The sequence below is a fragment of the Kryptolebias marmoratus genome, linkage group LG20 (genome assembly GCF_001649575.2).
Source record: "Kryptolebias marmoratus isolate JLee-2015 linkage group LG20, ASM164957v2, whole genome shotgun sequence".
Lineage (NCBI taxonomy): Eukaryota > Metazoa > Chordata > Actinopteri > Cyprinodontiformes > Rivulidae > Kryptolebias > Kryptolebias marmoratus.
Window position 1 is genome coordinate 6397663 of NC_051449.1, and position 14791 is coordinate 6412453.

The 14791-nt window shown below is 36.8% G+C and overlaps 2 protein-coding genes across 2 annotated transcripts; both read left to right on the forward strand.

Annotated features, from left to right (window-relative positions):
- Positions 1 to 545: 545 nt before the first annotated feature.
- On the forward strand, positions 546 to 14765 carry LOC108232840 (excitatory amino acid transporter 1-like). Its single transcript, XM_017410888.3, has 11 exons — positions 546 to 788; positions 927 to 1064; positions 1966 to 2173; positions 2255 to 2297; positions 2385 to 2445; positions 2524 to 2689; positions 3628 to 3861; positions 3947 to 4141; positions 4815 to 4949; positions 5122 to 5262; positions 13454 to 14765. The coding sequence occupies exons 1-10, from the start codon at positions 590 to 592 to the stop codon at positions 5258 to 5260; spliced, it is 1518 nt and encodes a 505-aa protein (XP_017266377.1). The 5' UTR covers positions 546 to 589; the 3' UTR covers positions 5261 to 5262; positions 13454 to 14765.
- LOC108232941 (excitatory amino acid transporter 1-like) lies at positions 8736 to 13489 on the forward strand. Its single transcript, XM_017411090.3, has 10 exons — positions 8736 to 8979; positions 9118 to 9255; positions 10157 to 10364; positions 10446 to 10488; positions 10576 to 10636; positions 10715 to 10880; positions 11819 to 12052; positions 12138 to 12332; positions 13006 to 13140; positions 13313 to 13489. The coding sequence occupies exons 1-10, from the start codon at positions 8781 to 8783 to the stop codon at positions 13449 to 13451; spliced, it is 1518 nt and encodes a 505-aa protein (XP_017266579.1). The 5' UTR covers positions 8736 to 8780; the 3' UTR covers positions 13452 to 13489.
- Positions 14766 to 14791: the final 26 nt, after the last annotated feature.

A 14791-nucleotide genomic window follows, 5' to 3' on the forward strand; every position in this document is an offset into this window, starting at 1 on the left:
TTTTCCTATTTAAAACAAAATAAAACAGTCATAAAAGTTACTCACAAGTGTAAAATGAAATGTGATGGACTTGATGAACAGCAGATGGTTTTCTTGTGTTGTGGTTCCCAACCCTGGTCCTCAAGGAACACTATTCTGCATGTTTTCAATGTCTTCAGTAGCTTGTTAATCACTCACTCACTCACTCACTCAGGTGTGTCACAGCATAAAAACAAAAAAAACATGCAAGATAGTGTTCCTTGAGGACCCGGGTTTGGAAACCACTTCTCTAGTGTTCCTTTTGTTATATTTGTAATTATCTTTTACCATGACACTACACTTGCAGACAGGAATAAAAATCTGAAAAAGCCTGTAATGACTGAGAGAAACTGTACAGGCAAATTAGAAACTGCTTATTTTGTCTCTGTACATTGGAGTGTTTTATTCAGGAGAGAAAGAAGAATCCTCTTTGCTGTTTTGAATTTGGACTGCAGTACCAGTTTGAAACACCAGGGGTCAGTATTACATACAGTATATTTCTATAAATTCTGGTACGAAACCAAATGGTTTCTCAGTTTTTCTGCAGTCATACTAGCTGTAGGAGTTAATTATGAACAATAAGTTTCAAAGTTCTCAGAAAATGTTAGAGATAAAGTCAGGAGAGGCAGTACAACCTGAAGAGAACCAGTTGAACCACAGCTGTTCTGAGCCTTTAAGTCAAGTAATGTTCAATAAGAAAAAATGGAATATTTGGACTTTTATCAAGAAAAATGCTTTTGTGATTCTCACAATGACTGCAATGGCAGTAGGTAAGAAGAATGTTAAAATCTCTTTTATTCTGACTGGTTTCAATCATGATTTATTTCCCTGTCAGTTTTTTGTTTGTTTTCTGAGTTGCACTATTTGTGTACCAACCTTGACTTTCAAACTGTATCTTTGTTCCTGAGGAATTGGCCTGGGCTTTGCTCTGCGACAAGTTAATATGTCACCCAGGGAAATAATGTACGTAACTTTTCCTGGAGAGCTCCTGATGAGAATCTTAAAGATGATGGTGCTTCCTCTGGTCATTTCCAGTCTGATTACAGGTGGGTTCTTCAGTTTGGCCAAAGTCTCAGTCTGGATCTGTGATAAGTTCCTATAGAAATGGACTTTCTGATAATTCTGTAAAAACACAGCAAACAAACACAAAGTACACCCAATCAAAAGTTTCTTTATTGCCTGGTGTAAAGGTTAACAACTTTATAACGGATGCATAAGGTTCATCTCTTGGTGTAAATAAGACATGAAAATGATTAACTGCCCCTTCTACTTTCCAGCCTAAATAAAACAAAATGCTTAAACAAATCGTTCAGAAAGGTTCAGACGAGGACATCAGCAACAGATAACAACTTAGAGCAATTTTTTTTACGTCTGTAAACAAGTTAATCCATGTATGTTTGTGTTGTGATTCATTCTCAGCTACTACCACACCAAAACATACACAATTCACACAAAGTATAACATCTGAACAATTAAAACAGAAAACTAGAGAATTTCGTTCACTCTGCATATTTTTGCAAAATACCACATGAACACAAATGAATGACTTCACTGAAACTCGCTGAAGAAACTGAAACGGAGTTATTAAAGCTAAAAGAAGCAAAAAACTAGCTAATATCTAAAACAACGGAAATGCTAGTTAAAACTCCAAAGTAGCAAAACACTAACTGAGCGCTAAAAGTAACAAAAGGCTAGATAAAAGTAACCGAATTGTAGCAAAAGCCAGAAGTAGCAGAACAGTAGCTAAAAGCTAAAGGCAGTAAAAAAAAAGACAAAAACAGAACAAGTAGCTAAAGCAGATTTCAATGAGAACCCTGTTTTCAAAATAATTAAAGAAATCTCAATGTATTTCAGTGGAAAAAATATTTTTAAATAAGGTTGATTAAGTCTTTTAATGGGTTGGTGTGGTTTTCATTAGCATTTTACAGCTACTTCTTTGAATTGCAGGTATGTCAAATGTAGGCATAAAGACTTATGGGAGAATTGGGCTACGAGCCTTCAGCTACTACATGGTCACCACTGTCATTGCCACATTCACTGGTATAGCTCTGGCTGTTTCCATCAAGCCTGGGAAATCATCCAGGCAAACCTCAGAGCCCTCTGGTGGGAAATCACAGACTGTGCAGAGTGTGGATTCTTTCCTCGACCTGATCAGGTGTGAATCAAAGCCTTTTTCAGGACACTGAATGCTACATTTTGTGTGTTTATGTTTTATAATATTTGTTGTGTTTTTCAGAAACATGTTGCCATCAAATCTGGTGGAAGCTTGTTTCAAAAAAGTAAGATCAATGATGTTTCTACTCCAATTTTTACATCTATACCATCACAATTATTTAACATTTGTTTGTACTTTTTCCCTTCTTCAGTATAAAACAGTTTATAAATCTTCAGGAAACCATCTGGATGTCATGAATACACCTTCAAACAGTGAGGTTTCTGTTGTTGTTTATATATACTATTATCAGTATTTCACCTCTAGTTTGACTTTATTTTATCTCTGATCAGTACCAATGGTGGGAACCTCAGATGGCATCAATATTTTGGGTCTGTTGATCTTCTCCGCTGCCTTTGGCCTCGTCCTGAGCAGTATGGAGTCAAAAGGAAAACCTCTCAGGGATTTCTTTACCTGTCTGAATGAAGCCATTATGCAGCTGGTTAATATAGTCATCTGGTAAGAAGTGAAGGCTAATCTTAATGTTTACTGACCGATGTCAATAGATGAAGGTGGACAATAATGTTTTTTTGGCCATATATGTGTACATGTGTGTGTGAGCCTGTTTGCTCCCAAAATATCTCAGGAATCATTGAATAGATTTTAATGAAACTTGTAAAAAGTAATCACTGAGTGTACATCTACAGCTGATTAGCTTTTGGAGTCAACTCTGTTCAAGATGGCTGTCACAGCTAATCAACCATAGAAAACACATACATGGTTATAACTCAGTCAGTTTTACAGATATTGAGCTATAATTTGGTGTGGTACTAGCTGAGCATGGTCTTAACATATTGTTCAAGAACATCTTTTCTTAAAGCCTTAGCATTAACTGTTGGAGTCAGCCCAGTTTGTCCGTTAATAGGCATATCATGAACAAAACAAGACAGATTTTATTGAAACTCAAAAAGTATTTGTTGGATGTACATCTATAACCGACACACTTAATCAGTAACAGCCTACAAAACAATGTCTGTACCTCAGGGAATCATACAGATACTGAGCTAAAATTTGGTGTGGTTGTAGCTGAGAGTCATTCACTACATACTGTGTTTGCCAAGCGCTAACAGATCATGCAAGATATTGCATAAGGTCGTGCATCATGTTATCTTCAAGCTTTGACTAAAACTGCTATAACTTCATAATTTCTCAGCAAAAGATAATCTTGGTCGAAAACACACAATATGCATTTCTTCAAGGAATGCTAGACCTTTAATTTGTAAGGTGTTGGGACTCTAGGAGATTTTAATCTCATCAGAAAATTTATTTTTACTCTTTACGAATCTGTACCATGAACTGGTGGAGATCTTATCTGTGCCACTCAGTTTTAAGGTTTCTCTTTAGTTTTTATAAGTCATTGCATCTCTCATAATGCATCTCACCTTTCCTTTTGACAGGTATTCTCCAGTGGGATTCCTCTTCCTGCTAGCAGGACAGATTGTGAAGATGGCAGACACAACAAATGTAGCTCATGCAGTTACCATGTACACTGTGACTGTGATCACTGGCCTCATCATCCACAGCTTCATCACGCTGCCACTCATCTATTTCATAGTGACACAAAAGAATCCTTTGAGATTTTTTGCAGGAATCCTTCAGGCTCTCACCACAGCATTTGGCACCTCATCCAGGTCAATAAACAAACAGCAATGCAGCCATCAGTGATGGAATGTGAGCAATCTTAATAAACAAGCTTATGTGCGTGTGTTTTAACAGTTCTGCAACCTTACCTGTTACTCTTCATTGCATGGAGCAGAACCACAACATGGACAAAATCGTGACCCGCTTCATGCTCCCGATGGGCGCCACCGTAAATATGGATGGTTCTTCTCTATATGAAGCAGTGGCTGCTTTATTTATAGCCCAGATTCATGACATACCCTTTAACTTTGGACAAATGATTGTCCTCAGGTACTCTGTCTTTAAGTTACAATGTCTTACTGGTTTTTATCATTTAGAAATGCATATTTTAAGCTGATTAGACATCAACATGACCACCAACTGACCTTAGAAAACACAAAAATGTCTATAATTCTGTCTCTTTTACAGGTATTGTGCTAAAGTTTAATGTTGTTGTAGCTGGGAGTTAGTTACAATAAATACTTGAGGCGCTACTCTCTGTGCAAGATTTTTACTTAAAACTGTAGCATTAGCTGCTAGAGTCACCCTGTTTATCTGTTTGTCCCAAGAACCATTATTCTGCATTTATTAAAACTTTGGATGTACATCTGATTAACGTCTGGAGTCAATCCAATTTAAGATGGCTGCCACAGTTAATCAACATCAAAAACACAAAGATGGCTAAAACTCAGTTGATTTTACATTGACCTATAAATTAGTGTGGTCGTATCTGAGTCATCCTCAACACAGACTCTGAGCATAACATCTTATGATATTGCATTTGACCAAAAAATTGACAACTCATTCCTCAACATAAGATGAACTTAGTCTAAAACTCCAACATGATACGCAGCAGGTGATGGAAATTCCTTCAAGGAATTCTAAGCCTTTAAATTTTAGTGTTTCTGGCCGATTTAGACGTAAGTTGAAACTGTTAGAGGATAATTATTGTCTCTTTGCCCAGTTTGATTGTTACAGCAGCCAGCAGTGGTTCAGCAGGCATTCCACAGGCTGGCATGGTTACCATGGTGATTGTGTTGTCATCAGCTGGACTGCCCACTGAAAACATACCTCTGCTCCTGATGGTCGACTGGATTCTGTAAATACACTCATTTGTCTAACCCTAACCCATTGGTGTGGTTTTAAATTATTTAGGTTCAATTTAATTCCACCTGTAAATCTGCTAAGCTTTTACTCAGGAAGTATCCTGTAACAAACGAGTTGCTCAGACACAGATTTATATCTTCTGTCTTGTGTCTGTGTTGCTGCAGGGATCGTCTGAGGACCGCCACCAATGTGCTGGGTGACTGTGTTGGTGTTGGTGTTGTTCAACATCTGTCCAAACATGAGCTGCAGGGTTCCAGTTCTGCAAGAAACAACTTGGAGGGAAAAGAAATGTGCTCCTTGTAAACATTTCTCAAGNTCTGAGTTGACGTCACGCACGTCGTTAGCCCAGTTCTGTCAGTGCACCTAAATAATGTCATTATCAGTGGTATTTGGGAGTTTCCATGTTGGTGGATTTGACCTGTGTCTATTTAAGGGTGGTCTGCTGTAATAAGATTAGCTTCCCCGAGAGCTGCAGCTTGGCACAAATGCTCTCTTACTTGATGTCACGGCCTGGACTGTACTCTCTTATCTTATTCACCTCGGGCTGAGGTGCCGTCAGTAAACTATCCGACAATATCAGAATTAACTGAAACACACGTTTGTGCTTCAATCTCGCTGAAAGTCACAGAAACGGCAAAGTAAACTCACGCCTTATTGAACTTGTTTTAAAGTTTTGATAACTTGAATTCACTTCATATCTAAACAGAGTTACAACAACAACACAAAATCAGTAGTACTTTACCTTTAATTGTTTTATAGCCTGATTTAACAGCAGATACAAGCTCAGTATCTGTAAAACTGACTGAGCCGTTTAGCAGCCATTTACTTTAACAGGCAGGTTTGAGGTGCTGCATCAGCCCCATAAATTGGCAGCTTGGTTTTTAAATACCAGGAAACATTGAATAATTAGCACATATATTATTTTATTTTCTATTTTTATTGAAGCTCTTTCTTGCTCTCATTGTGAAAAAAGAGGGGGTACACCTAGAGACAATCATGCATTCACAAGGAAACCTTTTTCTTGTTTTGTAATTCAATACTGAACTTATACATTAAGAAAAAAATACTTAAATGAACGTCCAATACCACTTGGAAAGAAAAAAAAAAGGAAAGCCTGTTTATCTTTCGCCTTTTCTCATTGACAATAAGACGTTAACTTCGTTAAAATTTGCCTTTCACCTAATTGAAGACAACAAAGACTTCAGCCGTAGATGAGATTGTAAGATGATTAAATAATTATTGTTTTAAAGCGCACTGGGTAGGAGATGTGTTTAATGGCGGCTTCTGTCCTGACAAGTTATTAGACACAAGCTTAATCTGCTTCTCTGGCTAATTTAAGTCTCAGGAAAATACCTAAAGCTATCCTGTAAACATGGCCCACATCCGCTGACGTAACACATCCCTTACAGGTACAAGCTTACTCAAACCATCTAATACACACCCACACAAAGTAATCTGATTTTACTGCACAAACCTGTCGGAAGCTATTAACATATAGACTATATATGCATGAAAATAAGGATCTTTTTACATTCTTTGACAAAAGTAAAGGTAGGACAGTAACCTATAAAGACAAACAGGAAGAAGTCAAAGATTGGTTAAGATCCTGCTTAAATCATCTTTAAATTCAGAGTAGCTGTAGACCAAGACCATACAAGATGCTTTCATCACTTATTAAAAATCAGCTAGAAACATTTGCAAGACTCAAGACATTTCTCTGAGTCTAAAAGTTCTGGAAATATCAATCTGTGCTTCTTTTGTTGAAAATTTTTCCAACTGTCTCGTCAGGGAATTACAAAAAAACTTGGACCACATGGCATCTGTGGATTGTGCCATAAGATGTGTGTTCAAGCTTTGAAAAATAAATCAATGTTAAATAATATTGTTTCATTATTTTACTGGTATCTAAATCTGTCATGTAACTATAGCTGTGATTCAGAGACAAACACAAATTAGAACCCTGCTATAAGTATTAGTAATCACACCCAGTAATCCCTGCATGACTGATAGTAAATGATTTGTATTGTTGAGCAATAATTATTTTCAGTCTATCAAATATCTGCCTCTTATCTGTTAAACAGCACACTTCCAATTATATTGCATATTGAGCCTTTTTATCATGTGATTTAATATCATTATAAGAGGTCATACTTTATAATCTTGAAACAACGCATGTGTCAATTCGTGTTTAGATAAATATGTGCATGTAATATGAGCGTCTTTATACTCACTTTTCTTCCACCAGCTGCTTCTGGTATTCTTCGAACTCCTCCCTGGACATGCCTTTGGACTCAGGCGTTTCCTTTCCTCCTGCTCCTGCTGCACTGTCATCTCCACCACCTCCTCCGGAAAAACTCTTCATTTTACTGCTTAACATTTGATTCATGAGGAACGCCATAGCTTACTTGAAGAATTCTTCTGTCCTATTAATGGGAGGTAAAGGGAATAGTTAGAGGAGGGGAGAAGAGCTGAAATTAATTCCTAAAACTTAAAGGAAAAAGTTATTTTCTGGAGCTGCTTGCCATACAAACATCTCAAATTGAAACCTTGTCTATTGTGTGTCATGCTGATCAGACTGTATCAATATCTCATAGCTGGAGTAAAACCACTAAAGAGCTTAGCTCATAATTGAGTATTTACCTTGTCAACAACATGCAGCAGGATAGGATAGGCCCTCTGGTTGAAGACCAGACTTCTTGTTTGTCTTTTTATCTAAGCAAGCTACTGTAATAGGCATGCACCAGTGAAATAATAAATGCAGACCTAAATGTGAACGTGTAAATACATTCATTTGTAACACTCAGATTCCAATTTAACATCAATTATAAGGGCTGAGGAAGTAATGAATTTAGCAATGATATCCTAAAACTGATAAAAGCCTTTGTTGTTTGATTTAATACTATTATAAAAAATGGTGGTTTAAAGACAAATTTATTGAAATTAATTGAAGCATTTGATTAATGAATTAATTGTCATTGCACTAGACCTGAGAGGAGCACAGCCATTCAGCACAGACCACTATTATAACATGTCAAGAAAAAGAAAAAGCAAAACAAAGAAGGTGTTTTAGTTGGCTGATAAAGGATAGAGTGAATTAAATAGGACTTGGAGACATTTTGGTTAGCTCCACTACTTGAAGTTAATATTAAAAGAAGGCCTGATGGTTTTTATCTAGTTAAAAACCCACACAAAAAAGGAAAAGAGCTGCTTCTCCTGTATGTGCGGTGTGAGCCTGAGCATGCGCTGGTCTGCCTCTGAGTCTCTGTGTGAGTGAAACAGGCAGGACGGGTGACAGGCAGCCAATTAAAATTCAAAGGCATTATTTTAATTTTTTTTGACACCACACATCGCCAGATAATACAAAATCATCCATCTCTTGATAATTCAAACCCATGTACCTGTCTAGTAGTACCTGTTCATTTGTCCTATTTAAACAAAAAGTTAAAAAGACATGTAAGTTAAAATGTGATGGACTTGATGAACAGCACATAGCTCTCTAGTATGCTTTTTGTTTATTTTGTAATTATTAAAATCTTTTACCATGACACTACACTTGCAGACAGGAATAAAAATCTGAAAAAGCCTGTAATGACTGAGAGAAACTGTACAGGCAAATTAGAAACTGCTTATTTTGTCTCTGTACATTGGAGTGTTTTATTCAGGAGAGAAAGAAGAATCCTCTTTGCTGTTTTGAATTTGGACTGCAGTACCAGTTTGAAACACCAGGGGTCAGTATTACATACAGTATATTTCTATAAATTCTGGTACGAAACCAAATGGTTTCTCAGTTTTTCTGCAGTCATACTAGCTGTAGGAGTTAATTATGAACAATAAGTTTCAAAGTTCTCAGAAAATGTTAGAGATAAAGTCAGGAGAGGCAGTACAACCTGAAGAGAACCAGTTGAACCACAGCTGTTCTGAGCCTTTAAGTCAAGTAATGTTCAATAAGAAAAAATGGAATATTTGGACTTTTATCAAGAAAAATGCTTTTGTGATTCTCACAATGACTGCAATGGCAGTAGGTAAGAAGAATGTTAAAATCTCTTTTATTCTGACTGGTTTCAATCATGATTTATTTCCCTGTCAGTTTTTTGTTTGTTTTCTGAGTTGCACTATTTGTGTACCAACCTTGACTTTCAAACTGTATCTTTGTTCCTGAGGAATTGGCCTGGGCTTTGCTCTGCGACAAGTTAATATGTCACCCAGGGAAATAATGTACGTAACTTTTCCTGGAGAGCTCCTGATGAGAATCTTAAAGATGATGGTGCTTCCTCTGGTCATTTCCAGTCTGATTACAGGTGGGTTCTTCAGTTTGGCCAAAGTCTCAGTCTGGATCTGTGATAAGTTCCTATAGAAATGGACTTTCTGATAATTCTGTAAAAACACAGCAAACAAACACAAAGTACACCCAATCAAAAGTTTCTTTATTGCCTGGTGTAAAGGTTAACAACTTTATAACGGATGCATAAGGTTCATCTCTTGGTGTAAATAAGACATGAAAATGATTAACTGCCCCTTCTACTTTCCAGCCTAAATAAAACAAAATGCTTAAACAAATCGTTCAGAAAGGTTCAGACGAGGACATCAGCAACAGATAACAACTTAGAGCAATTTTTTTTACGTCTGTAAACAAGTTAATCCATGTATGTTTGTGTTGTGATTCATTCTCAGCTACTACCACACCAAAACATACACAATTCACACAAAGTATAACATCTGAACAATTAAAACAGAAAACTAGAGAATTTCGTTCACTCTGCATATTTTTGCAAAATACCACATGAACACAAATGAATGACTTCACTGAAACTCGCTGAAGAAACTGAAACGGAGTTATTAAAGCTAAAAGAAGCAAAAAACTAGCTAATATCTAAAACAACGGAAATGCTAGTTAAAACTCCAAAGTAGCAAAACACTAACTGAGCGCTAAAAGTAACAAAAGGCTAGATAAAAGTAACCGAATTGTAGCAAAAGCCAGAAGTAGCAGAACAGTAGCTAAAAGCTAAAGGCAGTAAAAAAAAAGACAAAAACAGAACAAGTAGCTAAAGCAGATTTCAATGAGAACCCTGTTTTCAAAATAATTAAAGAAATCTCAATGTATTTCAGTGGAAAAAATATTTTTAAATAAGGTTGATTAAGTCTTTTAATGGGTTGGTGTGGTTTTCATTAGCATTTTACAGCTACTTCTTTGAATTGCAGGTATGTCAAATGTAGGCATAAAGACTTATGGGAGAATTGGGCTACGAGCCTTCAGCTACTACATGGTCACCACTGTCATTGCCACATTCACTGGTATAGCTCTGGCTGTTTCCATCAAGCCTGGGAAATCATCCAGGCAAACCTCAGAGCCCTCTGGTGGGAAATCACAGACTGTGCAGAGTGTGGATTCTTTCCTCGACCTGATCAGGTGTGAATCAAAGCCTTTTTCAGGACACTGAATGCTACATTTTGTGTGTTTATGTTTTATAATATTTGTTGTGTTTTTCAGAAACATGTTGCCATCAAATCTGGTGGAAGCTTGTTTCAAAAAAGTAAGATCAATGATGTTTCTACTCCAATTTTTACATCTATACCATCACAATTATTTAACATTTGTTTGTACTTTTTCCCTTCTTCAGTATAAAACAGTTTATAAATCTTCAGGAAACCATCTGGATGTCATGAATACACCTTCAAACAGTGAGGTTTCTGTTGTTGTTTATATATACTATTATCAGTATTTCACCTCTAGTTTGACTTTATTTTATCTCTGATCAGTACCAATGGTGGGAACCTCAGATGGCATCAATATTTTGGGTCTGTTGATCTTCTCCGCTGCCTTTGGCCTCGTCCTGAGCAGTATGGAGTCAAAAGGAAAACCTCTCAGGGATTTCTTTACCTGTCTGAATGAAGCCATTATGCAGCTGGTTAATATAGTCATCTGGTAAGAAGTGAAGGCTAATCTTAATGTTTACTGACCGATGTCAATAGATGAAGGTGGACAATAATGTTTTTTTGGCCATATATGTGTACATGTGTGTGTGAGCCTGTTTGCTCCCAAAATATCTCAGGAATCATTGAATAGATTTTAATGAAACTTGTAAAAAGTAATCACTGAGTGTACATCTACAGCTGATTAGCTTTTGGAGTCAACTCTGTTCAAGATGGCTGTCACAGCTAATCAACCATAGAAAACACATACATGGTTATAACTCAGTCAGTTTTACAGATATTGAGCTATAATTTGGTGTGGTACTAGCTGAGCATGGTCTTAACATATTGTTCAAGAACATCTTTTCTTAAAGCCTTAGCATTAACTGTTGGAGTCAGCCCAGTTTGTCCGTTAATAGGCATATCATGAACAAAACAAGACAGATTTTATTGAAACTCAGAAAGTATTTGTTGGATGTACATCTATAACCGACACACTTAATCAGTAACAGCCTACAAAACAATGTCTGTACCTCAGGGAATCATACAGATACTGAGCTAAAATTTGGTGTGGTTGTAGCTGAGAGTCATTCACTACATACTGTGTTTGCCAAGCGCTAACAGATCATGCAAGATATTGCATAAGGTCGTGCATCATGTTATCTTCAAGCTTTGACTAAAACTGCTATAACTTCATAATTTCTCAGCAAAAGATAATCTTGGTCGAAAACACACAATATGCATTTCTTCAAGGAATGCTAGACCTTTAATTTGTAAGGTGTTGGGACTCTAGGAGATTTTAATCTCATCAGAAAATTTATTTTTACTCTTTACGAATCTGTACCATGAACTGGTGGAGATCTTATCTGTGCCACTCAGTTTTAAGGTTTCTCTTTAGTTTTTATAAGTCATTGCATCTCTCATAATGCATCTCACCTTTCCTTTTGACAGGTATTCTCCAGTGGGATTCCTCTTCCTGCTAGCAGGACAGATTGTGAAGATGGCAGACACAACAAATGTAGCTCATGCAGTTACCATGTACACTGTGACTGTGATCACTGGCCTCATCATCCACAGCTTCATCACGCTGCCACTCATCTATTTCATAGTGACACAAAAGAATCCTTTGAGATTTTTTGCAGGAATCCTTCAGGCTCTCACCACAGCATTTGGCACCTCATCCAGGTCAATAAACAAACAGCAATGCAGCCATCAGTGATGGAATGTGAGCAATCTTAATAAACAAGCTTATGTGCGTGTGTTTTAACAGTTCTGCAACCTTACCTGTTACTCTTCATTGCATGGAGCAGAACCACAACATGGACAAAATCGTGACCCGCTTCATGCTCCCGATGGGCGCCACCGTAAATATGGATGGTTCTTCTCTATATGAAGCAGTGGCTGCTTTATTTATAGCCCAGATTCATGACATACCCTTTAACTTTGGACAAATGATTGTCCTCAGGTACTCTGTCTTTAAGTTACAATGTCTTACTGGTTTTTATCATTTAGAAATGCATATTTTAAGCTGATTAGACATCAACATGACCACCAACTGACCTTAGAAAACACAAAAATGTCTATAATTCTGTCTCTTTTACAGGTATTGTGCTAAAGTTTAATGTTGTTGTAGCTGGGAGTTAGTTACAATAAATACTTGAGGCGCTACTCTCTGTGCAAGATTTTTACTTAAAACTGTAGCATTAGCTGCTAGAGTCACCCTGTTTATCTGTTTGTCCCAAGAACCATTATTCTGCATTTATTAAAACTTTGGATGTACATCTGATTAACGTCTGGAGTCAATCCAATTTAAGATGGCTGCCACAGTTAATCAACATCAAAAACACAAAGATGGCTAAAACTCAGTTGATTTTACATTGACCTATAAATTAGTGTGGTCGTATCTGAGTCATCCTCAACACAGACTCTGAGCATAACATCTTATGATATTGCATTTGACCAAAAAATTGACAACTCATTCCTCAACATAAGATGAACTTAGTCTAAAACTCCAACATGATACGCAGCAGGTGATGGAAATTCCTTCAAGGAATTCTAAGCCTTTAAATTTTAGTGTTTCTGGACGATTTAGACGTAAGTTGAAACTGTTAGAGGATAATTATTGTCTCTTTGCCCAGTTTGATTGTTACAGCAGCCAGCACTGGTGCAGCAGGCATCCCACAGGCTGGCATGGTTACCATGGTGATTGTGTTGTCATCAGCTGGACTGCCCACTGAAAACATACCTCTGCTCCTGATGGTCGACTGGATTCTGTAAGTGCACTCATTTGTCTAATCCAGGCCCATTGGTGTGGTTTTAAATTATTTAGGTTCAATTTAATTCCACCTGTAAATCTGCTAAGCTTTTACTCAGGAAGTATCCTGTAACAAACGAGTTGCTCAGACACAGATTTATATCTTCTGTCTTGTGTCTGTGTTGCTGCAGGGATCGTCTGAGGACCGCCACCAATGTGCTGGGTGACTGTGTTGGTGTTGGTGTTGTTCAACATCTGTCCAAACATGAGCTGCAGGGTTCCAGTTCTGCAAGAAACAACTTGGAGGGAAAAGAAATGTGCTCCTTGTAAACATTTCTCAAGCATATTGGATGAAAATTAAAAGTATCCCTTGTTGAAAAAGAAAGAAGTGCTTTAGTTATGAGTTGATCTTTTTTTAGAGGAGCAGATTATCTCTGGGTTATATCTTCCCTTAAGGTCAGCTGTGGTGGAGAAATGCAAGTTTGTTAAATTATATTCTCTGTACTTTGAAAATATAATGTATATCCTGTTTAAAATTGAATGTTAAAGTTTCAGGGGTTTCTTTAGAGTCAAACTGGAAAAAACAGGTTAGCAAAAATAAGCATCTAATTTTCAAAGGTTTGTCACATTTTTCTGTCTCAAACTTTGATGTTTAGTTTTTGTCCAGTCAATTCTTATTTTTTTTTTATTTTTTATTATTTTTTGTATTTATTTCCATATAATTAATGTTTTAAAAAAAGTTGCTCAATATGCTGACATGTAATACGAGCTTTATGTTTTGTGATATAATAAGGACTGGTTTTCTTTCTTCCTTTTAATGATTCTATTTAATTATTTTTATGTCTCTTGCACCATCTGCTGGCAGGATGGTCAATACTTCAGTGACCCAGATACTCCCCGGGAATGATTGGAGCACTTTGTGATACCTGTGCCTTAAACAATGACAATAATATACAATTCATTAAAGAAACATACTGGCTTAACTTTAAATTTGGGGAAGACTTGATTGTATTTGAAGCATTACTTGAATCAATGCATATTACCCACCTTTCATGCCAGAGTTTTAGACTAAGATGTTCTAATGCTGAGAAATGATGAAACTGTAAACATTTTGGTCAAATCTTGAACATAACATTATTCACAATGTTATGTAATACAATATGCTCAGAGTATGTGCTGTGAACGACTTTCAGCTACTCTCACTCCAAATTTTAGCTCAATGTTTGTAAAATTGACTGAAATATTGCTTATTTTTGTTAATTTTTTTTGTCTTTTCTATGGTCGATTAGCTGCAGAGGATATCTTGACATCATGAAAGTAAATCAGCAAGAGGTGTATATCAAGTAATTATTAACTGAAAGTTTCATTAAAATCTGTGTTATTTGGGTCATTTTTGTGACAGTTTTTTTGTGTTTATCTGTTGTACATTTCTGTTTTTGTTATTTACTCCCTGTGTTGTTCTGCTTCCTTGAATTCTCCTCTGTGCCATTATCTCATTCACTCCTCAGTCAGTGTTTTTCCAGTCAGCCTGCAACACCCATCCACGCCTCTCCCGGGTTTCATTAGTCACAGCTGCAGCTACTCTCCCAATTAACTCCAGTCCTTAAATCTCCGTCAGGTCACCAGCAGATCTATGCTGCTCATATGGACTCTTTGTGTTTTAATCAGTT

Coding starts and splice junctions, on each gene's coding strand:
- LOC108232840 (XM_017410888.3), top strand. CDS start 590: ATGAACAATAAGTTTCAAAGTTCTCAGAAAATGTTAGAGATAAAGTCA. Junction 2,446..2,523: donor CATGAATACACCTTCAAACA/GTGAGGTTTCTG, acceptor ATCTCTGATCAG/TACCAATGGTGGGAACCTCA. Junction 4,142..4,814: donor GGACAAATGATTGTCCTCAG/GTACTCTGTCTT, acceptor CTCTTTGCCCAG/TTTGATTGTTACAGCAGCCA.
- LOC108232941 (XM_017411090.3), top strand. CDS start 8,781: ATGAACAATAAGTTTCAAAGTTCTCAGAAAATGTTAGAGATAAAGTCA. Junction 8,980..9,117: donor AATGACTGCAATGGCAGTAG/GTAAGAAGAATG, acceptor TTTGTTCCTGAG/GAATTGGCCTGGGCTTTGCT. Junction 10,881..11,818: donor CTGGTTAATATAGTCATCTG/GTAAGAAGTGAA, acceptor TCCTTTTGACAG/GTATTCTCCAGTGGGATTCC.